We start from the raw sequence: 27,610 nt of genomic DNA on the forward strand, positions 1-27,610 counted from the left end.
CCATCTGTAAAAACTAGCCTCTCTTCTTCACATTTATGATAATTAAACAGAGTAAGAACGGCCATTTTCCCAGTTTCTACTTCACTGTTACAAGATTTGAAAGAGACCGTTACACCGTATTCTGTGACGTCAGTTATTTTACCGCAGGAAACGATTTTTTCACCATGGCAACATACTTAAGCTTTTATGACCCATGTTAGCCCCACAGTATTTTACCTTGATAACATAGGTTATGAAAGTTACCGTCACTGATGATATGATATTTAAATTGGTTCACAAATGGTTTGAATTTGGCTGTGACAACAGAAACTGACGGTTTATCCGTCTACAATGGAGCCTTAAACTACCTGTCGGTATCAGGTGGTTTAAACAGGTTTAGAATAATAAAAAGCTGTTCCATGTGAAAGCCAGTTAAACCAGCAGCTACCATACAATTTATTGAAAATACTACGGGTTTACACTGATTTTATACCAGCTAGCAGCTTTGGAGTTACTCTATTTACTACATAATAATATTTTAAATAATGAGGGAAAACTTAATAAAAAAACAAAAACAAAACATAAAATGCAGTTTTTGTTAGAAACAATTTATTGTCATCAGTCAATAAGCAAACAGTACATCTAAAAAAGAAAAAAAAATCACTGCAGTTTTGGCACTACGCTATACATAAGTGAGGTACTAAATACTTCAATGCTTTGACTGATTTCAAGTCATCAGGGGAAAACATAAGCAAACCAAAGTCATTTCGATTCATCTCACTGGGTTTTAGAAAAAAGGTAAATGATAGTGACAGTGAGGATAAAAGGGAAGAGGTCACAATTATGAACAGGCAGTTTGGTTATTTTCTTGCACCCAGATACATGAAATGGTGATCAAACTGTGCTCAGGTCCTCATAGCAAACGCATCACACAGCACAGCAGCGGGGAGCTTGCCCTCTCCCTTTCTTTGCAAGAGTAGATGAGAATAGACTCCATTGCTAAAAATTCAGCCATCTACTTAATCTCAGAAATACAGCTGATGAAAAATTAAAAGTTAGCACTTCAAAAAAGTCAAATAAATAAATAAATATGTTTGTGCATATTTGCTATACCATGATATATACATACATGATGCATATAATCATATATAGATCAAACAGCCACACAAACATTGTGTGTTGCAGGTTTAACTCTAATCTAAAGAGACCATTATTCAATAGTCCATTCTCTGTGGCTTTTAACAAACACTTCACTACTGGAGGATAGTAAAGAGTATGTCCTACACTGGACATTGTGTTGGCTCAGAGTTGATTCTTGGGATATAATCCTGAGAAATGTGTGGGACACCAGTAGATGTCTTCAAGCATCCCATAAACGCACACACACACATACATCCCGTGCACATGCACACAAACAAACAAAAAAGAAGAAAAAAAAAAACTGTACAGTAATGTTACAAACTGCAGGTCATTCATCCCTGCTATGATTGATCCTTAAATATTAAGTATAGTAGAAATGTAAATGAGCTAAATACATAAATACACAACTTTTCAATCCTCAGTGCCACAACTCAGTTGCTTTGTGTGGCACTCTTCCCAGGGTTCTGCTGTCTTTCAGTCAAGAACTGGAGCCTTCTCCCCAATGCAGGCTGGTGTCTGTACAGTCTGGGGTTGTCCCAAACTGATACAAGTGAGACACAAACAAACATAATCTTATCCCTCTAAAATGACCCCTTCACCAGCTTCAGTGATGAATGATATTCATGTTGAATGTCTTTTGGGTGTGCTTATGAACAAATTCAGTAAGTACGTTATATTTGGAGAACAGTGTGAGGTTAATATGCTTTACCAGGTTTTAGGCATAGTAACAGGGAGAAACCAGCAAGTCAGTCAGGACAAGCAGCTGGTCATCTGTGAACTGCTGCTTATGTTGCTGCCAGTTGTCATGGTGAGTCCGTCGGAAGTTTGATAGAGTTTTCTTCACAGTCATCTGGAAGGCCACAAACACAAGTTATGGCTATTTTTTCATTTCTTATTCAGTGAAAAAAGTGAAAAGTGAAACTAAGCAAATGAGAAAGGGCTTAAACATCATCTCTCTGCAACAATATAAGGTGATTAGTAGGTGATTACACATACTTCAATGGGTTGTGTGTCATTGAGGTGAGCACTCAGGTCCATCAAGAGCTGGGGCATCCAGGTGGGCACATCATAAGGGCTGGAGAGAATACAAGCGCTCAACCCGAGAACACCAGCATGGCGCCGCACCAGGTCTACAAAAGCACAACAGTAGGGATTTCATTAAAATGAGAGAGAACAGATACTGAATTTATCATCACATATTCTAGAGTAGTTAAATCTAGAGTATTTCCTTACCAGCAGAGGGTATAGTGTCCACTACAGAGCCGAGCTCTCTCTTCCTCTTCTTAGGCAAGGAAGTCTTGCAGAGTGCCTCAAAATGTGCCTGCATGGGGGTGTCCATGGACAGGAAATTGCACTGAAGGAAGCCGCTGAGTGTTGTGGCAGCCATTTCTCTTACCTAGAAAATGATAACAGCAAGAGGAGATGGGAAGTGTGTTGTGTCACTATATTGCAGTACTAATTAAAACACACATTACATTGGTCCAACTGAATACACAGATTAAAAAGATGATTATTTTAGAACTTGCTTCCAGTAATCAACATAATAATGTCCTGAAAGGAACAAGGAAGTAATTGAAAAACTAAAGCAGACATTGCTCACAATTAATTGGAATATGACTTGAGGACTCTGTTAACTGGATACTTGATTGGTATTTTATAATACACTGTAATTCCATAAACATTAGAATGTGAAGTGCCACTTTCTGACACCTTATAAATTAAGGTTAAGGCTTATATATACTAAAAGAACCACATCTTTCAAGAGTCATCCAAAGAGTTTCCCTCTCCCCTCCTTGCTGTCCAAATATAATTGCATTCTTTAATCAAAGTAATAGATTTTTGTAGGAGAAAAAACTTCATGTTTCCTCAATAACAACATTCAGTCTTATTGTAGATACACAAAGCCCATGTATTTTACTTTGATTATTATTTTTGATTGATACATTTTATTGTGGTTATTATCATTATTTTACTAGATGCATTACTATTTACATGTGAAAATATATTTAAAATACATGTCCAATCAATTTATAATGCTTCTTATCTTGAATTTTTTTTCCCCCAAACACAGTTGTAACAGTTCACCCTAAATTCTGGCCATCATGGCATAAATTAACTAGTTGTCTTTTCACTACCCATAAGGACAAACAAGCCCCAGCACCTTACTGACAACCTTTAGCTGCACTGTAAGACGCACATAAGACACAGGATAGCAACAATGTCATTAGGTAGGGTGTTCCACTAATGTGAACACTGGCTAGCTGAATGGAAATAGCAACCAGCTGGGAACTCGGGGGGGCTGTGTTTTTGGGGATGCTTCTCTATAATATGAGCTATAATGGTCTGTTGCACATTTAATGGCTCTATTCTCAATGAAATTCTCAGCAGGAAAGGTGAACTTTAAAATGGGTATTATCCAGATCTTTGAGCAGCATTATCCAGAGGGAAGGCTTCTTTGATTAAATGGGACCACTGGGGCAAATAGGATACACACCAAGTTACACATGTTTCAGTTCCGTATAAACTGTTTTTTTCTTTAGAAGAAAGACACAGTCCTCACAAGTTAAGTTTGGTGTTTTGTGTGACATGCAACTTAGTAATATGATAATACAAAGGGGGTCAATACATGCATAAAATGTATTTTGGTATATATTTCTAATAAAGGTGATTCTGAAACAAGAGATAAATATAAGTGGTATGCAGCTAAGGCTTATGAATCAGACTTCAGGTTAATTTAAGAGGGCAAACAAAAATGGCTACTTCCATCCATCCCCCACTTCTCCTTTGTCTATACTCTATCCCTCTCCCTCTCATCCTCTTTCAATCTGAACGTTATCTCCATAGCAACAGATTACTGCAGCCTGTGGTTTCCATAGCAACAGCTAGAGGACTGGAGGGGGGGTGAGAGTGGAGAGCCAGGAGGAGAGTGCTGAATCACTACAGTGAAGCTGAAAGACAGTGAGAGTGCCTGCTAGCATAAACAAGCATGTATTGCCCAGTAGCTTGGTGATTATTATATAATCAGACTGCCATATGTTAGGTCATCGTCTAACAATGTTCCTGTTTCAATTATCTTCATCTTAAACGGCTGTGAAAGAACGCTTGCTTTTACCTCCAGCTGCTCATCCTCCAGCAGTCTTATCACTAGTGCCCGCACGTCATTCACTGCTTTCTGGTCACTCATGAAGGTGAAGAGGTTGTAAAAAACCATAATCTGGAGGTATGTGAGCACCGTGTAGCGAGCATGCCAGGAGCTGCTGCCAGCGATCTGCAACACACAATAACAGACCCATCCCACATCAATAACAGACTGAGTATTGTTTCACAAGAGGAATAACTAGGCCCTGGATGAGTACACCATTTAGGTTTATTATAACAGAACTAGAACTTCGCTTTGGGGGAATACCACTCTTTTTGAAAATGTATACAAAATTAGCCAGTGTTATATCAAATTAATCTGAATTTGTGAAGACAAAGGCCAAACACTCAATCTCAACTCGTGTGTCCCATCAATCCACAGCTCGGAACGTTCTAATCATTAGTTAATCAACTTTGCATATCATGTTTGTTATTTCTCTTTATTTTCAAATTTATTTTTTGAAATTAAATTTGTTATCATACTGCTACCAGTTGTGCACTAGATGATTGATGATAGAAGATGTACCCTGATGCCTAGAGATTCCTCCAGAATACACTTTTTCATTTGTTTTCCAGTGAGCTGCACATTGTGTGACACAAGATATAGATAACGACACAATATATTATGAATAATTTAAGAACGAATTGTCAGCAAGGCAGACTTGATTCAGTTGTCAATTCCTCTGAACCCTTCATCTTTTTCCTTATTAATCTTATAGGTTATAAGATGTGAGGGTCTGTAAAAAGCCCAGTCATGTGTGATGCAGGTGAGAAGTGGAATAACAGCCACAGCTGCCAGATGACTCACCTCCTGCAGGGCACTGAGGACCATGGGGATCTGTTCTGTGTAGAGGAGTCCCTGAGACATCAGTGACAGGCAGGTCTTTGCATCCCTCTTCAGCTCATCGTAACTGTCATCATTCTCAACTGGAGCGATCTGGAGGAGAGAGACAGAGATAGGTCAATGGGTGGATTGGCATCATTTTAAGTCCTTTAATTGCATACACATTAAGAGAGAAAAATTAAAGTTGGTAATGGCAAAGCTGAGTGTTTCACCTTGAAGAGCAGGGGAAGCAACCGTAGCTGCTCTGATACAGCAGTGGAGAAGGAGCGGCCGGCACTTGCAATCAGCCACTTTAGCACTGTAGATGTTTGAAGAGGTGTTTGACAAAAATAAATTCATTTTCTGCTTAAAATTGCTTCTTTCAACCATTTCTGTAATGACCAATATTCATTTTGACAGCTGAGTTCAGAGTTAACAGTGATATATCCTTCACCCACCTGTTTTGAGTAGCTTGATGGCTTGCGTCCTCTCATCCTGTTCTCCCACCTCATTCTCCTCAATAACGTGGTTCTGGATCTCCTCATCACCCTCAGTTAGAGGCTTCAGCTGCAAAAGAATCCGCTCTGTGAAGTCCGAGATGCGCGGGGAGGTGGTTGGCTGGGTGTACGGCAAGTTGACATCAATCATGAAGATGTACGTGAGCACACTGGAAGGAAATCAGAGAGGATAAGGTGAGAAACAAAAAATACCAAAAGAGTTTTAAATACTCAATAATAACAAATGATACATTCATATTCACTAGGGTTGTAAAAAGGACCTCACCTGCCAATTCGTTCCCGTACATTCTTGTAGACCTGTGTGAGTTTGGGCTCCAGGTATTGTAGCAACCTGTGGAGGAGCTCTGGCACACGCCACTCCTGCTGAGCTAGGCCTCCCTGCAGCACGTACAGACGGCTGGAGAGGAAAAGGAAGCAAAATGATCAGACTTTGTCCGCCATCTCAACATCTGCTTAAGGCAGCAACCTTTCTACTCACCAGGCATCGACAAAGGAGCCACCCTCTCCATTGACTGGAGACTCCATTAGCATCTCAAACAGCCAGTAAAGCTTGCGTGGGTCTCTGCTCTCCTGTAAAAGCCAGTAACAACAGAGTCATATAGAAGAAAGGAGGAGGGACATATGCTTAGGAAATGGAAGGATAAAGACATGATGGATGTAAAGGAACAAAAGCCTTACACAGGCTGTGGCAATGCAGGTGCCCCAGTCGGCGTAAGTTTCTATTGTGATGTTTGACAGGGCAGTGCGGAGTAGTGGACACAACAGCTCCCAAAGGCTCTCAACCTGTAAAAAGAGCAGAAGTGTATATGTATCGTCACAGCATCTTCAGAAGAAGGATATGATGAAATTATGAGTAGCTACCTTACAACATGAGAGTTTCAAATCCATACCTTTGAGTAGCTCCAGTGCTTACAGCCTCTGATCAGCCCAGAGATGATCTCTGCAACACAACGCTGCTTGCTCTCGTGGGACTCTGCCACTAGGCGCTCCATGTGTGGCTGCAGCACAGGCAGAAAGGCATCGCTGAAATTGCGGAACAATCCCTGCAAGAGTAGAAGAAGGGAAAAGGTTAATTTCTTTAATGGACTTAAGTTTTTTTCCCACATCTGAAAGTATTCCCAGGAAATCTCACCTTGAACAAACAGAACCTGCGAGGGCTAAACTTGTCCTTGCCTTTACGGTCCTCAAGTGAGAGAAACTCAATGAACTGGTTGATGAACACCGGGTCTGAGAAATGGTCGAAGATGATCTGCTCCCGCTGTTAGGAAGGGCATGAGAATTAATTCAACTAGATACAGTTAACATTACTTTCCAGCGGGTGTGTGTATGATGTGTATGAACAAACCTCTGTCATTTCATCTCTGGACAGGTTCTGTTTGGGTTGCTCCTCCAGTGGTGCATACATCATCAGTTTTCTAGAGAACAATAATGAGTTAATGGTGAACAAAAACAAGGTGAAAGATGCTCTTTGACAGATATCGAGGAAAACATAAATATAATTCAAAAAACAATTAGGTAAACAGGCATTATAAAATGAGAACCTTGGCCAGCAGTAGTATCCCCAGTGAGTCTTTTCCACAAACACACAGTGATCCCAGTCCTGCTGTGTGCGTGGAAGGCTGCTGCTGTTATACTGGAGCCAGTGGTTGTCTGGACGGTCCCCTGCCACAATATCACTCAGCTCCTTCACTCCACCTAGCAAAGATAAGTGAGGATTTTTTGAGATGAGTTACAGAAACAATAAATAGAATGAAAATGAAATGCAAAAACACTAGACAAACAAATCCTTATGATGCTTACAAAGCTCAGATGGGCTGACGGGGACTTTTTTATGTGGTCTCTTTATTTGTTTCATGATCCCTGCTACAGCTGATATCGCCACCTTATGGAAAAAATAAGACATTACACACACAAGCAAAATGTCCACAGGAAAGACTGGAATGCATCCATATGCTGTTTGAGAATCACAGCACTACTACTACATGACTCATAATTTGTGAATACCACACCTTGCGGACATAGAGGGAGTCATGGTTGAGGCTTTTGACAAAGAACATAACAGCAGGTGGTGGGAGTTGGTGGTCATCTCTCAGCAGCAATGACAGGAAGCCAATTGCAATGTGTTCAAACTTCCATGGCCTGGAATGTTAAACAAAGCATATGAAAAGATAGTACAAAGATATATATATATATATATATATATATATATATATGTAATGTCATAATGTGATTTGATGAAGTAAATAATAAATCAACCTACATGTTTCTGTTGCTGAGGCAGTCCAGCAGATCACCAATAAGGTGTTTGTATTTCCTATAAAAATGCAGGGCATTATTAGCTTTTGCACCTGTTATGTAACCAAACCTGTCTTTCTCACATTAAGCTTGTATGCAGAGTAAACAAATCATAACAGATGGGCTACGTATCAATATTTTGAGGTTTTTAGATGTTTTATTCTGCAAGGCAAAAAGCCAACGATGGGAACTGCAGACTCTGTTAATTCAGTGCAATTTAAGTCATCATAGTGGTTGCTCAAGGAGGAAGAAGCTTGCGGGTGTGAACTTACTCAATAGACTCAGAGTTCTTGAGCTCCTGCCTCTTAACACCCTCTGCTGTTTCTTCCTCTGAAGGAACCGGGTCCTCAGGAAACGGATTTCCAGTAATCATAATTTGTTTGGCCACAGCGCAGCACTCAGCAGGGATCTAAAGGGATGTAAAAGATAAAACATATTGTATTAGAAGTAATTGTCGGAGGGGAAACATAAAGCAAGCCCTATTAGGAGAGAGTGATTTGGTTAACTCAGACTGAGGCCCTGTTCAGACCTGGCATTAACATGTGTCTCCACATGCGTCTCAAGTGACCACTTGTGATTGGATCTCACTTCCCCACTGCATATGCAAACAAACACATACATCATTTCTGTTTGCAAAGACCAAATGCGCTGTTGTTTTTAACCGGCCTGACTGACAGACCGGTCTGTTGTCAATGTGTCTGTGTCTGTGTGTGAGAGAGATAGATAGAGATAGAGCTAGAGAGATAGAGCTAGAGAGAGAGAGAGAGAGAGAGAGAGAGAGAGAGAGAGAGAGAGAGAGAGAGAGAGAGAGAGAGGCGCAGGAGGAGAGAGAGGCAGGGAGGAGCCAAGTGAATCATTGCACAGTTAAACAATGAAATAAGGTTTTAGCTATGTGAAATAGTTAAAAAAAAAAAAAAGAAGAGAAAATCAGTGTATGGCAGTCATTGTTGATATTGTTGCGAGTCGCCATAAATAAATCCATGTAGGGGAACACTTCAGCGGGACAAATCTGACTCTGGCAGAAGAATTTTTTTTTTTAAAATAACTTTTGTTATTTTACAAAGCATTGTGTCTTTTAAAATAAATGAACGCTACATTAACACTTAACCACTCGTTTGTGGCTCACTTCCTGCAGCAGTACGTCCACTTCAGAGCTACTAAAGTTCCTTTTGTGTTTCGATTCTGGTGCTCCTTCTTTAGATTTTCGTTTTGGCATTTTCTCAACTTTCCTCTCTTTGTGACTTCTGTCTGTGTCTGCACACGACCCTTCAGTCTCATGCCCTTTTAACGGCATTTTCGGGCATTTACCTATGATAATTAGGGCCAACTGGCACACGCTTTCAATTTACAATGAGATTGGCATTCTTCAATCTAAGAACACAAGTGCGCACAATTCTGCAGTTCATGAACACGTTCATGAATCTGACGCAGAGTTTTCTTAAGAACTTTCTTAAGAACAACTTAAGAAAGAATTTGAGAAAATACTTAAGATAGTGGTAAATGAGGGCCATTGTTAGTCAAACCTTTCCGTCAGTACTGGTAAAAGAAATTCTTGGAGCTTCAATAAGCTTCTCTTGAATTAATTCAAGTGGAACAACAGCAGAGACAGACAAAGTGTTATTTTGATATGAAAGCAATATCTATAGGGCCCATTCATACTGATAAACTGATAATAAAATGATCATTTTGTGTGGGATTTATTTCAAATCAATACAATTTCACCTTATGTTTTCAATCCAAAAATGGAAATTATACAATAATGATATTTGATATAGATTGTGCAATCGCACAATTTCAAGGTACTGTTGTTTGAGTTATTGAGCTTCAACTATTACAGGAAGGCAGATGTCACAATGGCCTTCGATTTTATGATCAATTTGTGTAGGTGTTCTTTGTGTTTTTCTCACAGAGAAGTCCATGCCGATGGTCTCATACTGGCGATGGATTTTGTCTGCAAGGTCATCGAAGAGGCGCACAATGGAGGGCTTCTCCAGAGACATGGCTGAGCTGAGGCCAGAGCGTACAATAGCAGGCCACGTCAGAGCAATGCATTCCCAGTCATGCAGATTGGCCAGGCACACCCCACTGTGATTCCCAAGAAGACAGTACAAGGCACCCTGGAGACATACAGAGATAGCATATGAGAAAATTAGAAATATTTTTTCCTATATATGAAAATGTAAATAAATGTTTGAGAGTTTTGATGGTGTAGAGCAACGGTCATGTCATACTTTGAACTGCTGCTGCGTGACACTGCTGTTGTCTGGGTTGAGAAACTCCAGTACATGGGGGATCAGATCTCTGCAGCAGAAATTGTAGGTTCCCAGTGCAGTGAACAACACATTTTGAGCTCTGCTGCGCACCTGGATGGTAATAAGAAGCCTCAGTTAGGGTATTATTTACTTCATGTGTTAGGAACACAAGTTAAATATAAGTCTTTTTGATTTATGATGTGTAACAGCTAATCTATGATAATATGGTAAAAAAAACTCAGGAAACTAATAAATAAATAAGGTAGATACACTGTTAATAAAATGTAGACAATACATCACTGTAGGATGTCCTGTGAAACTCACTTGACTGTAGGTGCTTGTGGAAAGCCTCAACAGATCTTTCATCAGCTCCTGGTGAATGCTCCTGTACTGACATCCTTCAACTGTGAGCTTTCGCAGCTGATAACACGAAAGATCCAGATTTAAAATGGTAAAATACATAATTGATACACAAAAACATAATTTCTCTATTAACGACATACCTCATGCTGGAGCATGACTCTGTCTATTAACAGAGCTCTGATGTGCTGCTTTCTGCCGTGAAGCTGAAAATACAAGGCATTATATACATTTAGCTGCCAGTCGGTTTAATCATGAGATGTAATATCAGTATCACTATGTAATCTCAGTTGTGGGGGACATAGCAAATGGTTTCTGAATCATTCACAGGGAGACAGTGGAAAAGTAAAGAAAGTAAAATAAATCAAATGGCAGATTTCTCACTCTGTTTTCCATTGATTTCTTCACAAGGTTGAAGCTCTTCCAGCGCGAGTCAAACTCATGTTTGTGAGAACCTTTGAAATGCAACAGGTCGCTGATGATCTGAAAGGTATCACAGACAAAAATATTGATTACTGTTGGGTGGTAGGATCAATAAATTACATATTGGCAATAGCCTCCATTTGAGACTTTGAGCGATTCAAGACAGCAAACATGAGGCATTTAATAATGTACACACAGTGCTCCACTGTGGCTTTCCAAAAAGGTATCATGTGAGTGTATGTTTTCTTTACAGAATTTGTAATATTCTTGTATACTGTGATTTTGTAGACATGAGACAAATACATCAGCAAATGCTGGTTACAGGGGTGGCAAAGTGCAACAGGGCAATTTTTCTGAATCCTTATATTATGTTGTATATTTTTCAACACGAACAAATCAGTATCAAGACTTAAATATATACAGGCTATAATGTTATTGCCAGCCTACCTTGATGATGGAGAAAAGAGACTTGGTATCATCTTCAGAGTGCTCGAGGATGTAATCTGGAAGAAGAAGTAAAGGAACTCAGGCTCACAATATACTGTAAGTTTCTGACCTGCTGCCTGACTGTTAAGCTGAAAGTGACTAGAGCTTGGTTTGGGGATGTGGAAGTGGATTGAAGAGAGATCACAAGCATAAAACGGTGTATAACTGAGTGAACACTTACGCAGCAGCTGTCTCATTACACTACAGATAGCATCTCTGTAGTTTTCTCTGGTCTGATCTGCTGGCAGAAATAATATTACAGTGGAAGGTTATACTCCAACAAACCCTATAGTTTACATCTATTGCAGCAAAACTTTTATCATCTAACAGCTCTTAATAAGTGATTTACGTACCGTACTCCATTCCTGTATAGAGGGTGGTCTCATCTAGATTCACCATGCTATGCACCCTGGGGGAGAAAGCAGGTTCAAAGCCAACTTAACTACTGAACACAACATCTGAAAACGATTTTTATCTGTCCAACATACAGTTTTTAGCAATGATAGTACAATTGCATTATTAAAAACATATTAGTAACTCATATATTTAGTGGAATTTTTTCTTCGTTTTATCAGTCCAAATGATTCAGCAAAAATAAAGTCAAAACAATGCATACATCAAAGAAATCTTCTCTATCATCAGTCCAAATGTGCAAATCCAGAGGTTCCATGTCAGTGTCTCTACTTTGAGAATCTACTTTCTTATTAAATATGAAATTAACTAATTGGTCCCTCTCTCCAAAGAACACAACACATCCACTCACAATTTTCCTAAAGGAGACTTTAACAAACATTTGTTAAACCATAGTGTCTTTCTTTGGTTTTCTTAGTCAGCGTTTAGTAATGTGAATGCAGCTGCTCACAGTTCAGGGATGGGCTGTCCTTTTAGCGGAGGCATCAGACTCCCAGCACCTAGGAGGCAGTGCTGAACGATGGTCAGACTTTGTAGGACATCATCTCTGAAAAACACAAAGCCAACATCACAATCATGTATGTACATCCATTACAGAGCCAAAAAATGGACCAAATACAATCTACAGCTAGTGACGTCAGTACAAATCAGAATCTAATTTCTGATGGAGCACAGAGGGGCACTCAGACTCGTTGCTCCTTACCTGCTCATGTCCTGTTCTCCCTGTGCAAATCTCTGAAGGCGCTGCAGTTCAGGCTGGAGGATCAGGTCCAGTAAATAAAAAGAGAAAGAGGTCTCCTCAACACTGGGCACATGCCACCGGATGTCCAAATTCCACAGGTCCCCAGGTCGACCCCAATCCTGCATGGGATAAAAACAATGAACAAAACTTGCACTAGTTACACATTACTTAGTTTAGTAAAAAAAATATCAGGTTACATTAAAATCACCTGATAAAAGTGAACCAACTTGTTTTGGTGGCACAACTCCGATATCCAGCATAAATGTGTAATCAGTAAAAAAAATCTCATGGAATTATTTTCTGATCTGGTTCGGTCACATCATTTTTTAAAGTTTAAGTTATTTATTTACTTTTTTGGGGGCATTTTATGCCTTTATTTGACAGGACAGTTTAGAGAGACAGAAAATTGAGGGACAGAGAGAAGGGGAATGACATGCAGCAAAGAGTCCAGCCAGCCGGGAGTCGAACTGGCGACTTGCTGCTCATAGCATCTGCACTCACATGGTATGTTCCCCCATTCTGTTAATGAGTCGCCCTGGTTTGGGTCACATTTATATGTGAAAGTGTGTCCAAGAGGAACTGAATATCTGCCAATGCAACTTCAATCTAAACACACAGACTTGCAAGTTGGAGAGTCAGCACTGTTACTCTGGCTGGCAAAAAGAAAACGCATGGACATTCCAGGCACTTAGTGAAGAGCATAGCTATAATTTATATATTGTATTATTTATTATAATACAACATTGGCTAAAAGTTACTAAAATAAATCATGATTTACAAAACTGTATCTGTCTTGACACCACTATTTGAGTGTTTAGTGGCTAAAGGAAAAGATATGATGTCTAACGTGGTGAGACATACAGTATGTCACTGCATTAGCAAGATACCAATTTACGTATACGACACCAATTACAGACCACTTAAAGACTGACACAACCCATAATACACTCTCCCTGGCCTGCACTACTGCTGGCAACCACAAATGAAAATCTCATCTCTCCTGCGGTGCAGCAGACAGTGATCCTGCCAAGTGATCTACTACCCACATGCCTCTACCAAGGAAGAGACAATAGGATCAAAGTACAGGCTGTCTTCAATGACTAACTATCTAAAGAGAGGCCAACAATTAATCAAGCCAGGTCACAGTGAGCGCCACAGACTGACTTATCTGGCTTAAGGATACATAATTGCTAGTCTATAATTGCAAGTGTTTTTCTGTTTCTAAAACACAATTTCTTAAGGAGTGGACTTTTGTAAACACAAATGCACCTGACCAGATATGTGGGACAACCAGGATAAATAAAGCAAAGCTAGTCTGTATTTAGATTGAAAAAAATGTCCAATCAATATTTATTAGTACCTTTATGGGTAGGTAGTCGCTGATTGGTTGGTGGAAGCCCCCTGGCACGCTGCAGTACTCTGTGGGGTAGATCAGGGCAGTAGAACGAAGGATGTGGTGGAGCAGGTTGCAAGCTAGAGTGTAGCCCTGCTTACACTTGAGGTGGAGTGTCAACTGCAAAATCTGGACCAGGTCAGAACGATAGGGCAGGATCTTGTCACCGTCCACTCGAGTCACCTGGGGTGCACATGGCAAAAAGGGCAAAAAATAAAGAAACACATCTATATATATATAGATCAGCTGTGTTGGACAATACAGGAAATTGAGGGTTAGGGTCAGTTAACCATGAATAATCTAAATCACCTCAGACAGGAGCTGAAGATTCCACAACAACTCCTTGTCAAGCTCTTCCTCATTCAACACTTCCTCATCTGTTAAAAAAAAAAAAAAAAAGTGTCTGTAAGGCAAATGACAAAGACTCGTGAAAGAGAACAAAAGTCATGCATTCAGTCATGCGTTCAGTCATCTCCTCTTTTAGAAATGCTTATTCCTTTATGGTGAGCACTTACTGACAGTGATTTGGTTTATGGCATTGCAGCAGTGTGGCACAAACATCTTGAGAGACTCTGCAGGATGACACTGAAAAGAGAAGCACAGCAGGGATGAAGATAGTAAACTAATAATCTACAAGAAGTAAATGCAATGGGCCTAGATGAAGAGTGAGAGTGAGACAAGACTGACCTTTGAAGCAGCTCTGCACATGTCAGCCACCATTCTCCCAGCTACACGTGTCTCAAAGATGTTGGTGGTTGCAAAGTTGAACACCTTTACCAGAGCCACCTGTTGGACAAATGTGACAAATGTGTTATATATATATATATATGTGTATATACAAATGAAAGAATGTGAAATGTGGACTGAGACAAGTGCATGAAAGCTGAGTCTTAACCTTGAAGATGTCCAACGAACACTGTGTGAGGATGGTGCTAAAGGTGGAGGAAAGGCCGAGCTCAACCAGACTCTCCAAATGTGTCATCTTCTCAGTTTCTGTTTCCTCTCGAGTTTGTTCCAGAGTGCTGCTGTCTATCAGGGCAAAACATCTGCGCAGATAAAAAAAAAAAAGCAAACACATAAGTTCATAAATTCCAATTTTATCACCCCACTCCACCACTCAAACACTGAAAAGAGAAAATACTGTATGTTACGCGGTTTGATTAACTTCCAATCGTGTACCTGGACCACTATTTTAAAAACCACCAATTTGTCCCTGCCATAGGCATGAAACTCTTCTAGCAAAAATGACCATGTTTGGTTTTTCCTTGACACAGGAACAAGTCATATCCATGTGTTTGAATAAACCAGACTTGCAGAGCAGTACTTTTGCTATGTCTATTTGCTCTCTAACAAAAGGACCCAAGAAAAGTTGAATTGGGGACAACTGGAATTGGTTGTAGGTACTTGAAAATGTTTCATCTCTCATCCAAGAGGTTTCTTCAGTTCAGAACTTCCCCTTGATTCAACTTTTCTTGGAAAATTATGACCTGGATAACTGAGAAACTTCACAACTTCACAAAAAAAGAGGACAATATTTGACAGATTTACAGAGATTTCTTCCAATTTGTCATTTTTTTGTCATACTGATGCCATTAATTAAAACTACAGGATGTGACCACAGATGATCATATAAACACAACATAATGGAAGTCTTGTTTTTGCCAATACATTTCTGTGTTAATCATTTGACCTAAGGAATGAAGCAATTAATTTCACGGCCGCGTTACTGAAGGGAACTGCTGCTGATGAATGACTTGTCTTTTAATGCAGACAGTGTTTTTCCTCTAAACTCCACATACCTGTCCATGAATTGAAGCACAAAGTCTTCAAACTCAGCTGAGGCTGAGCACATCTCTCTTTCCACCTTGAAGTTGTAACAAAAAAAAAAATGAAAGAGCCATATGCAAATATCATTAAGGATCACACTGCATTTAACTGTGAGGAGAGGAGATAAAAAAAACAGTGGCTCACCTCTGTCAAGTCAGTTCTTTCATGTAGGGCAGACGAACAGTCCACCAAAGGCACGAGAGTCACAAATGTAGCAATAAATTGGAATGTGATCTGTAGGGACAGAAACAATGTTTATGTCCGATGCACAGAGTTGAACAAATATAAAGCCAACAAGAATACAGTAACAATATATAAGGTAACAATGGAGCGCACCATGCACTTGCTGAAGTCATTTGGGTCGACGCCTGGGAGAGCTCTCATAAGCAGGGGCAGCATGTGAGTAGGCCCCTCAGGAAAGCGCTGCCCACCTGACACTAGGCTCCGTGCCACACCGATCATGCAGCTCAGAGTGGCGGTCAGCTGGTGGGGCTCTGTTAGAGTCTCCAGAGCAGGGTATGTTCTATGGTAGAAGCAAAGAACAACTAGCCCTTTGTGTTCATTTCAAAACATCGCCTTGTCTCTTATCTAAAGCGGAAAACCAGCAACAGTGCTCCAAATTCTTAAGAAGCAGAACTTTTAAGAATCTGATTTATCCTTGAGATTCCCTAGTTCAGTGCAAACTTACTTTTCCAGCACAGGGGGAATGACCAACTCAGGCCTCATTAGAGCCAGGTTTTGCAGGGCCTGGGCTGCATCCAGACTGCCCGTCTTGCTGAACATGGCCAGCAGAACAGGCTGCATCATGCTCTGCACAAAGTCTGTGATATCCTCCTCTGTGAGCTTGTGACTGTCTGGTATCGGTGTTAACCATGTGGGCTTTCTGTAGCGCTCTCTGTGCAGCCGCCGTACCACGCTGGCTGGGAGACGCTGGAGCAGCTTCATGAGCTTCATCTGGACATGAGGATAGAGGGACAGAAAGACAGATACATGACAAAGGGGTGACACACAGGTGGACAGTCTGCTTCCGTGTTGTCTGAACAAATGAAGTAGACGGTGTCACACAGAGATGGAGACACAAATGACATAACGGACATACAAACAGAAACCAATTCACTGTGAACACAGCTTTGTTTACTTGTCTTGTACGTGCAGAGTATGGGATCACTTTTGTGCAGTCCGATCTCTTTAACGAAATTTCATCACGCAAAGAAGATCACTCATTTTTTTGTCAGACATGAGATTTATCATTTCCAACTTTCTCCTAGTGGGTGGCTAGGCTGATGCTCTGAAAATACATGAGCGTTCTTGGTTACAAACAATATATTATGACCAGCACTTTTTACTCTTAGTTGATTGCAAAACACTGTTTACATGTAATAAAACTACAGCACGGGGGATGGACATCTCACGTGTTTCCAAGCAACAGCCTAGAATACACACAAACTCATCCCCCTGCCAAAAATAAAGGTTTGTGTATGAGGACACAGGTTGCTGCCTGTGGTTCTTCAAATCTAGTGCAGGGGGGGTTCCTCAAAACAGAAAGGCATGTGGCCCTGGTCCCAGTGACCTTTAATAGAATTACAGCCGCCTCACTCACATGTCCTCCCGTTATTGCTGAACTAGATAGCGATGTCAAACTAGACAGCCCGTGAGATTCAGGAAGCTTCCTAGAAAAATAATGACGAGTGACTCCGACCCCTGTCATTGTGAATGTTGCTGCCATGTGCTCCGTTAAGCCATGTTAAGATGGTGTTGGAATTATAGTTGAAACAAATTGGATGAGTGATGTACTTAAACTCACTGGAAAAATATCATGACGCATGTGCCCTTTAGATTTAAGTTGTTGTTTTTGTTTATGCGTTTCACAAACTCAGTAAGACATACACTCTTTATATTTTCCAGCAAGTTTACGTTTTTACATGTAAACTGTTTTTGTACTATTTATACAGTGGGGTTCAAAAGTCTGAGATCACTTTCCCACGTTGGAGCCCACTGTATACTAAGGAAAATCAGATGTCCAGCCTACTGACCCTATTGATTCTCTAAATAACTTGTTGATTCTGAACTTTCCATTAAATCCAACTCATGCTCCAGAACAGTGAATTTCCAATGGACTGTGTAATGAGCCAGTGTACACTGTTTTTGGTTCCACCAGTCATCCACCTTAAGTAAAATGTGACTCACCAACCAGCGGCCATGGTTTGATGGATGGAAGAAGGATGTAATACTGTTGAAAAGGCCACTGAGTTGTGCTTGAGTTTGCTTGGTGGGTCCTCCCTGAAAATGACACAAAGGAGTTAAGTGAAACAAAGTTTGCAACTCTTACCTTAACTGCAGTTGTTTCCAAAAATGTATGAAAAATTAACTAACCAGGAGGGATGAGACCCAAAGCACCACATGGCTGATGTCATAGGCATTGGTGACATATCGTGGTACCATCATCTGACTGGTCCCCACAGGGAGATTCAAACTCCTCAGAATTCTTGTGAAAATCTGAAATGTGAATAAAAACTGTTACATTCCACGCCTTAAAACCGGATTATTTTGATTCTGTTCAGTTATTCGTCATAAAACTGATCACAAGCCTATGGCATTTAATTAGGCGTAAAAGGTTAGCAGAGTTTATCAGTAACACATATCTGGTTTTGTCAAAAGGCATAAACAGTCAGTGTGTTGAAGCACAAACATGATGCAAGTCACTTCCCTACTAGTAACTGAGAGCAAGATCAACAAGGAAACTTGATAGTTTGTTTCTCTAACAAGCAGCCATGTCCATGAAATACAAACCATCCACCAAAATCACAAAGGTTAGGCAACACATGGGCGAATGTGCCACAAACCTCAAAACAAACAAGTACTAAATTGTGTTGTAGGTACTGGAAAGGGGTTGTTCAGAAAAAAGAGGGCAACAAACCTTTGGGATATAGGGGTCCCAATCAATGTAGCCAATGTTGTCATTAGCCACGCGAGCAAATAGACTGACCAGGTGCTGCAAAGATGTAGGACAACACATTTACACAGGAAAGACTCTTGACTGTACATTCAAACATTTTTAACAAAGGAATCTACTCACCACTTCCCAGCTTGGAAGATTTTGCACAGACACCCATAAGCTGATCATTTCATCAAACCACAACCTGTCAACACAACAGATGGTGAGAAAGGCAGAAAACAACCCTAATAAGTAAATAATGCGACATTTCAAAGCTAATTGCCATTAACACTCCTTGCTGACTACTTTAATAGGTACATGTGTGTAAAAAATTAGGGTATCACTTTATTTTACATCCATAATTCAGAAAAATTTCCTAATAATGTCGAAAAAGTTTCCTATAAAATAAACAATGTAATTTTGTGTTAATTAAAGGGAAATACAGATAGTATTCAAGTTGTAAAGTTTCAATTAATGTCAATTAATTGCAAGCTTAATCTAGTTTATAGTTCAGTGAACGGTGGGTCAGATGAACATGCTAAAATTGTGAAAGTTATCTATGGGTAAGCATAAAATTGAACATTTAAGGAAAGTTTCTTAAAGTAAAAGAATGATTAATTAATATTTTTTAAGTTCAGACATGGAGCAGTTCTTTCAAGGAAATGTTCAATGCCATTATAATTAGTACAAAAACACATCATTATTTCCAGGAAACCTCAGAGGAAATTAAGAGGAAATTACTATATGGACCCATAAAATAATGAGTTACCCTCTTTGCCTCCAGAGCCACCTACATTTTTCAGCGCACACAAGATGCTACAAACATTTATTAGGAATTCATGTCCATGCTAACTCCAAAGTACTGCACAGTGTGGACCCAGCATTCCTGCTGCCAATTGCCTCTCATCCCAAAGGATCGCTGTCAGGGAAAAATCTCAGTGATCACTTGCTTTGTTGCCCTGATGAAAGTGTGTGTTTTAAAAAGAAGTAGACAGTGGCTGTGAAGGTATGCATCTGGTCAGCACTCGGCATCATTGCTAAGGCATTAGGTAGGCGGTGACATTTAACAGATACTCCACCAGTATTAAGGGGCCTCACTCATCCCATTTCTACACCACTTTTTAATGGTGTGGGAGGAACGGAAAGGCAGACAATATGGTAATGAATAAAAAATGTGTTTAATTAATTTTTTACAAGCAGCAAAAATACTGAGAATCAGTAATGGGCACTGATGTGTGTTTTTTAATCTAACTGGTTAGGAAAACTGAGAAAACTGGTCCTGAGTCTTTGTTCTTTTTCATAGCACTCGTTTTGATGTCTCACTATGGTATACACAGCCTTGCATATTCACAGAGGCACATTCCATTATTCAGCCCTGAGTGGCTGCCACTCATGATTTTTGCATCAGAACCCTGTGCGTTTATATATGATGGACACATTTATCTCCTCTCATTTCAGAAGCCAAGTTATTTTTTCACTGGATCTCAAGGCTAACTCGCTAAACTATCTCCACACTGGAGTGATAGTTTGGATCTCACCCAGACGTAGGAGAGGATAAGAAGTTTCTTACTTGAAGCCCTTGTGATGCAGCTCTGGAGGCAGAGTTGTGGGGAGGAAGAGCTCAAAGTAGCTGATTGCTCTTTGCATGGTGACATCAAAGGGACAGAGGAGTGGTCTCCACTCATCCAGCATCTCCTGAGTAGCAGACTCCGAAAAGTATCTGTATGAACAGAGAGAGAATCCCAATTCACAATTTACAACTTTTTTGTAAAATCAAGATCATGAGCTTGATTTTGATGAAAGGAATGCTAATAATATCATTCACCAGCTTATGAATGGACATATATTTACACTTGAAGCATCTCAACCAGCAGAACAGCTTAAAGGGCGCTACAAAGATGGACAAGCCTCTTAGGTTGTTTACAAATCACATCCTCACACACCTGAACACACTCATCAGGTGCTGGAGACTGATGACCAGACTTTACAGGGAGACTTCAAGAAAAACCTAAGTTACATTCATATAAATACACAATAAGACCTTGTGTGATACATCCAAAGCAACAGCATACAACTGTGAATCATCTAGTGACTATTTTGAGTTTCCATTCATCAAGACCATCCGTATGTTTGTGTTATGTTCACATTACAAACAGAAGACTGAAATACCCATTAACAAGCAGCTACTGAAATTTTGATGCCGAGAGCACAATGTTCCAAAAATGGGAGATTACAAGTCATACACCTGGCACATTTTTAGCTGTTAGGGTAAATCCTGTGGTTCCACTGGGCTCATAGTCCCACAGGGGGATTTTCACAGTTCATTATGCGCTTGTGTAAACCCTGCAGGTTATTTCAGGTCACCTAGCCGCCTCAGCAATTCCACATCCACTGGAGGCCTTGAAAAAACTGTTACTTCTAACCAAGGCTACTTCCCTCCGCCTTACTGCTGATCCAGTGTCTCAGCACCTGACCACAAATCACTCTCCTTTCTCACAGTGACAGGAAACTCTCACACAAGACAGAATTAGATGAGGTAATAGGATTATCTGCCTAAGTGCAAAGCGAGGGACGAGTCCTACTGCTCGCTTAAGATATCTGCAAGTGCACCACCAGAGTGAACACAATCAGGCACCTGCTGGTGACAACAAAGCCATGGAATGATAAGGCATACTGGTGACACTTAACACTGGGCTCCTTCATCGCGACAGCATCCAGCATTTATACAGAGGGTTTTCTTTCATATCAGTTAAGCTTTGCATAACTGTAATTTACCATGTATCCATCTTCGTGTCATGTAATATCCTGTCAAGTTAGCAGAAGCAATATCTATACAAATAAATGAACTGTCAGACTAATACAGCTCTAACTTTGAACAAAATAGGTGGAATTGCACTGAGACCCTCCAGGAGCCTAAATTTAAAGATGAGACATGATGGGGTATTCATAGACAATATTATTAAGATGTACTTACGGTCTGCAGCTTTTCACAAGTGTTTTCAACACACTTTCCACAGAGCTGGAATAAAAGAAATAAATGTCATGGACATGTTCAAACACTGAAACAGTGATGTTAGAATAACAGTTAAACAATCTTCACACCAATGCAACTTGACTTGGAGTGCATGCACACATAAACTTCTTTAGACACCTGACTGGTGTACAGTGAAAGAGAAAAACTGAAAGGCTGGTGTGAAGTGAGGAAACTGTAGAATAGAATAGAATCATATTAACAGACGATAATCAGTTCACTGAAAATAAACATAGTGATTGCTGTCATTAGTGGTTGACCTTCCTGACTGGCCTCAAGCTAATACACCAATTCATAAGTTAATATTTCCACTAACTGTTCATTCATAACATGTCACCTTAATTTCAATCACTGCTATGATAGTTTATTACAGGTGGTTTTGGATTTAGTTCTAATAATAAAATGCCTTACACATCACAAACTCCTGACATGATTATCTTCATATAGCCTGCAAACACAGGACTGTGGTCACATAACAGTGTTGAAAGCTCAGGACCAATATAACCACAGCTTTTGAGCTTCCCCGCCCACAATCCCACCTATTTGCTTGCATGCAAGCTCAAGCCATGCCTTGTTGGAAATGCCCCGTCAATCCCACTCACCAACTGGTTATTTACCTCCATATCATTCAAGTCTTTTTGTGGTTCACATACTCCACATTTAATACTGCAACAATAGCTGAATTATGGGTGACACTCTGCAGTCCAAACTGAAGCTATCTAAATGCATGATTTTAGCCCAATGTTTATAACACTGTAAGCCCACAACACACAGGTCACAGACCAGGGTCAAACTCATGCACTGCAAATCCAGCAACAACAGAACTAGTCAAACTGAGTGTCCCATTACAAAGTGCTCAGACACTCAGGGAGGAGGAACCCCAGAGACTACACTGTATGACCTTTGTATCTGAGTTGAAGTGAACCCTCACGTTGACCTCAACACATTCCAGGAGGGGAGGAAACGTGACAAGAGATTGCGCTCCTCCGTGACTCCTGAAAATGCTGTATAGTAGTGCAGGGATGTCTAACTTCAAGGCAAGCTAAGAGGATGGATATGTAACAGCAAAAACTTCCTTGAACATGGGCCAAAATATAGACAATTGTTGAGAGATCATTAATGTTTATACCAATGCCACTGCTAAGCTAATGAAGCAATAACTGTTACATAATGTATCATAAATATTATAAACTGTATCATCTGCTAATATGGTTGTCATGATTTTGGCACTATTGCTGCCACATAATCCACTATAGCTGAAATACTTGGAAATACAAAATGAAAGATTAGAAGAAACCTTAGAAAAAATAAAGAAACTACACTGCCTATTATGACTCTCTCTCTCATATTCGATATGGTGGATAGAAGAAGGGTAAAATAAATCTGTTAGCTGCAGTGCGACAGTCTCCAATATGAGTGAAATGTTAACATTGATTAAGTCTTGATTTTTCTTCAGTCACAAGCTGCATATGGGGTGTCCAGTTTTTGTTTTCACATGCAATGTAAAAAACAAAAAACAAGTAAGTGCCTCAAACGATGAATTCAAAGTAAAACACAAAGAGAAGTATTGTCCTTACCACCTCTGAACCAATTTTAGCATTATGAGTTTAGTGGATGAACGAGGCCGTGGAGAACTGAATGTGAAAGGAGACAAAGGCATAAAGAACACATTCAGCACACGACAAAGTGCCAATCATTCAAAAAATGAACATACTAGGCATCAACTTCTACAATTTATTCTGTAATCAGAGTATAATGTTTTGTGTGCATTAGTATAGTTTTGACAGAGGTGAGCTGGCAATCAGCCAAAGCAGCTTGCTTTTATCAGCTGTAACATGAAAGTGATGTGCTAGCAAGGCATTTGTGTGATGAACATACAATGTTCCCATAGCACCATAATAGAGCACCTCGCACTGCTTGCTAAGACCCTCATAGAAAACCAACATTTAAACCTCTGCTAAGTGTAAAGGTCATAACTGACATTGTTCCATGTAAAATGTAGTCAAGAAGGGTATGTGGCATAAAACATGTTCCACTTGTTCTCCAACAACTTGTCCACTTATGCAAAACGTTTTATTCAAACTACTGAGATCCATAACCCAAGAGTAGCCTAAACCAAAAAAAAAACTAAAAAAACTGACTTGTGAATTAGTAGAATTGATGTATAAATATATTGATCTACAGTGATTAAAATAATCTGTTTATAGTTAATTAAAGTAAAGCAAAGTACAAAATTAACAAAGTGAAGATTTTTAAGGGCTTTATAATTTGAATGAAAAAGCCAGCTAACCCAAGTTACACTATAATCCATCTGGACAATTAGGGAATGGTCAGCAATGTTTTGGTCAATAGTGTAAGCACAACAAGGTAGGAATCCTTGTTTATGCTCAATTCCAAGATTAATTTTACCCACTATGACATGTCATTTACAGGGTTTCTAATCTTACCCATATCAACTTAAGTTTTTCCAGAAACAAGGATTCTGTCACTTGATATGCTCTGTTTTCCCTGTGGGGAAGTACAGATACACCAAAATGTTTTGTCTAGTTTCTACAGTATTTTTCTGCTGTATTACATATACCATCATCCAAATCTAAGAAATTGAATTTGCTGGGGGAAAAAAAGAATACTGCATGTGAACACACTCCCTAAGTTCTTCTGGAGCCTGATGGCTACTGAAAGTGTTGAACTAATTCCAGGGAATAAAAATGTAAACACTTTTATTTCCATATATGGCTGCTAAATGTTATCCGATCTACTTCAAAACCACCAAATCTGTATTTCAATGTAGCAAATACACCTTCCACCCTGGATATATCAACAGCATTTTCTAATTTCTATGATTAAGCTTAAGCTGTTTTAAAAACTAACAATATTAACAGCAGCAATGAAGAACAGAGGCATACTTGGGAAACCAGTTGAGGCCCAGATGCTCTGTCTTCGAGAACAGAATCCTGTCATGCAGCTCGTACAGTGGTCTCCACGGCAACTCAAGGTCGTCCCTTGACAGTAGTTCCCTTTTCCTGTTAGATGAATCAGAGATAGAGATAGATGAGAATAAACACAGAGATCTTAGCTCATGCAGCTCTACACTATGAAAAAAATCCATAAGATCCCACAATGTATTATCATTGGTGGGTTTGCAGTATTTTTTTTTTTTGAAACCATCCAACTTAAATCTTGGGGAAACAACGACTCAAAAATATCTCCGACTACCGTGTTTAATGTTTGTACAAACAGTTGAGTGAAACAGATGGGGCCCATTCTTACTTGAGGAGGTTGATAAGAAGCCGTGCAAGGCCCTGCATCATGCTGATCTCCAGTCTGGGGATCGTTACTAGCTCATAGAGCAACTTGATGAACAGCACATGGTCTTCTTTGCTGAACTTCCGCCCATACAGTCTCATGTACCTAAATAAGAAACAGATTTGGGGATAATTGCTTGAGTGTCAACATACATAATAAGTCATCAGAACCCCTGTGGGCAACATGAACAACACAGCCTTAGGTGCTTATGTTCTCTCATGCTTAAAAAAATAATTATTATAACAAACTCAGGCATCCAAAAATTAAGAGAGTGAGAACACAGGCACACATTTTTTTAAATGACACAACTAAAGCTGAAATAGCTTCCCTGAGACCTTTGAAATTGACCATTATAAAATGTCTGTAATACTGTTAAAATGCCAAAATACCAGTGAACAGAATCTGGGTCAACCCCACAGTAAACTTTCCATCTCTCTGAGCCGGCAATGACTCACTCTTGGACAGCCAATGCGCCAGCATTGGGGACTGAAACGGATTAAAGACTGCCCAGCAACCAAGTGCAACAAAATGAAACAGCACTCTAAGTAATCCACTGTCATATATGCTGATGCGATCATACTCATTATTAAATAACTGAAAAATAAATGTTAAAAGGGGTAAAATATAATTCTGCTATTTATTGTAGTTACTAAGATCAAATGAACAAGTATGATTTCATTTATCTATGTGGCAGTTAAATTCCATCAGATAACAGACACTAAAACTATATGAAACAAAAAGCTGGGTGTGAATGAGAACACATAAGTACCCATATTTTCCCATAATAATCAAATAATCAAAATCTTTATTATGAAATATCTCATGAGCTGTCACCTGACTCCCTGAAAATGTCAAAGCCGGAACACAAGTGGAAAAATAATGACAATGACCTACTACTGTGCTGCACTGCCAGGATCACGTTGTGTATTTGACACTTGCCCCGATTATGAAACCTATACCGTTCCTAATCAGATACACTGGGCGGTTTGTAGTTTGTGGGTATAAACAGCTAGCTAACATTTAATAACCCATGAAAACATACCAGGGTACAAAGCAGTACAGGCTTTCAAAAATATTTACAAATAACGCCAGAGTTTCTGAGCAAGCCCCTGACCAGTGTGTACAGGTGCAACAAGAACAAACTAATAGCCTAAAAAACAATCTTCTGCGTTGCCAAAAATAAACGGTACACAGAGAAATGTTTGTGTGCACAACACATTATAATATTACGCAAAAGTTTGCTTCCGTTCCTTCAAGGGGCTCAAGATTGAAAACATTATACAATGAACAACAACTGGTAATGTTACGTTAGGATGCCAGAGATTAGTGTTACTTACGTGGAAAGTTTCCTTGTCCAGAACAGCACCCCGGGCCATATCTCTCTAAGCTGAACAGCTCGGGCCAAATTTCCTTTTATTTTACCCAAAATATCATTAGATTCACCATCGAGCCTATCCGCGTACGGCAGAAGTTTGTTGTATACGATGTCTTTTTGAGGAACAAAACCCAATGTGTCAGACTGTGCCTTTTTCATATTACCAATTCCAACCGGCTAGCTTCACTGTGCTAGCGAAAATTCAGTTTTACTTCGTTCGGTTTCCCAGTGCACGTTGTTATGCTACCCGGCTAATATAACGGCTAGCAGCTCCCCAGCTAGCTACCCTCTCTGATGAATCCTAAGGTTGTTATGGCCCGCACACTGACTAAGTTATGAAATTCACAAGTTGATAACACGCTAGCTAGCCACCTAGCTTAAGTTAAGTCAGCTTCCGTTACCGGAAAACACCAACATGATCAGTTTCATCTTATAAAAAATATTAAGGCTAACGAAAAACACGGGTTTATCCAGAGAACGCGTTGGCACTCGAATACCCCTCTTTCGGCTAACGTTATCCTACGAACCTGACAATCCGCTAACGGTCTAGCTAAAGTTAGCTCTCTACTACGAAATCACAGTCACATCCCATGAAGTATCAACGTCGACTGGTTCATCCAACTACGGCAAAGGAGATCGCAGACGACACCCAGCTACCCGCTACACAACACAGACGTCATGTCCGCTGGCTTATCAGAAAACTACATTTCCCAGCATTCCCCTCTCCATTCATGCTTTTTATAAATGGTTAACCTTTGGCCACTCACACAGGGTAACTTGAAATCCACTTAGGGCTTCGTGTCGACTCAGGTGTTTTTTCTACTGCAGTAATTTGCTCTTTTTTTAGGCCAAAATGGCTACCCCAAAGATCTTTACTATTTTGTGAGAATCTTTTACCCCAATTAGCCTCATTATTCATGATTGAGTAAATGTTACTGTTGCCACGATTGCTAAGCTATTAGTACTAATTGCCAAATCACAAAACACATATGCAGAGGCTATACACGCAAAATGAAGCTAAAAGGCTAATAAATTGATATATATGTAAATATAATAGTTAATGCAATTCAACAAGTCTCAGCCCATAATAGCATTATCATTCAATCATTAATTTTGTGGTGGAGATTTGATCAGCCTTGTGAATTTAGATTTTGATTTGTCATTACTGTAGACTGG

The 27,610-nt window shown here is 39.8% G+C and overlaps 1 protein-coding gene across 3 annotated transcripts; it reads right to left on the reverse strand.

Annotated features, from left to right (window-relative positions):
- Window positions 1–566: 566 nt before the first annotated feature.
- On the reverse strand, window positions 567–27,029 carry psme4 (proteasome activator subunit 4). 3 transcript variants are annotated; one of them, XM_022743685.1, is made up of 48 exons: window positions 26,397–27,029; window positions 25,024–25,164; window positions 24,660–24,776; window positions 23,331–23,387; window positions 21,697–21,741; window positions 20,293–20,442; window positions 18,864–18,927; window positions 18,705–18,779; window positions 18,161–18,283; window positions 17,975–18,067; window positions 16,476–16,741; window positions 16,124–16,310; window positions 15,932–16,021; window positions 15,760–15,824; window positions 14,856–15,006; window positions 14,648–14,746; window positions 14,476–14,545; window positions 14,270–14,337; window positions 13,928–14,143; window positions 12,529–12,686; window positions 12,277–12,372; window positions 11,768–11,823; window positions 11,596–11,652; window positions 11,376–11,431; window positions 10,890–10,988; window positions 10,649–10,711; window positions 10,470–10,565; window positions 10,125–10,256; window positions 9,801–10,010; window positions 8,166–8,302; window positions 7,859–7,912; window positions 7,608–7,737; window positions 7,399–7,480; window positions 7,140–7,293; window positions 6,944–7,013; window positions 6,731–6,856; window positions 6,489–6,641; window positions 6,277–6,381; window positions 6,077–6,168; window positions 5,864–5,995; window positions 5,539–5,747; window positions 5,314–5,399; window positions 5,066–5,194; window positions 4,232–4,387; window positions 2,353–2,515; window positions 2,116–2,249; window positions 1,829–1,969; window positions 567–1,660 (listed from the first exon to the last, which is right to left on the reverse strand). In XM_022743685.1, exons 1-47 carry the CDS (start codon window positions 26,591–26,593, stop codon window positions 1,835–1,837), a joined length of 5,544 nt encoding a protein of 1,847 aa, XP_022599406.1. In that variant the 5' UTR covers window positions 26,594–27,029; the 3' UTR covers window positions 567–1,660; window positions 1,829–1,834. The 3 variants fall into 3 exon arrangements, with proteins under 3 accessions (XP_022599406.1, XP_022599405.1, XP_022599407.1); XM_022743684.1 differs by having other exon boundaries at window positions 567–1,969; XM_022743686.1 differs by lacking the exon at window positions 23,331–23,387 and having other exon boundaries at window positions 567–1,969.
- Window positions 27,030–27,610: the final 581 nt, after the last annotated feature.

The sequence above is a fragment of the Seriola dumerili genome, unplaced genomic scaffold (genome assembly GCF_002260705.1).
Source record: "Seriola dumerili isolate Sdu_G_001 unplaced genomic scaffold, Sdu_1.0 BDQW01000073.1, whole genome shotgun sequence".
In the NCBI taxonomy this organism is placed as follows: Eukaryota; Metazoa; Chordata; class Actinopteri; order Carangiformes; family Carangidae; genus Seriola; species Seriola dumerili.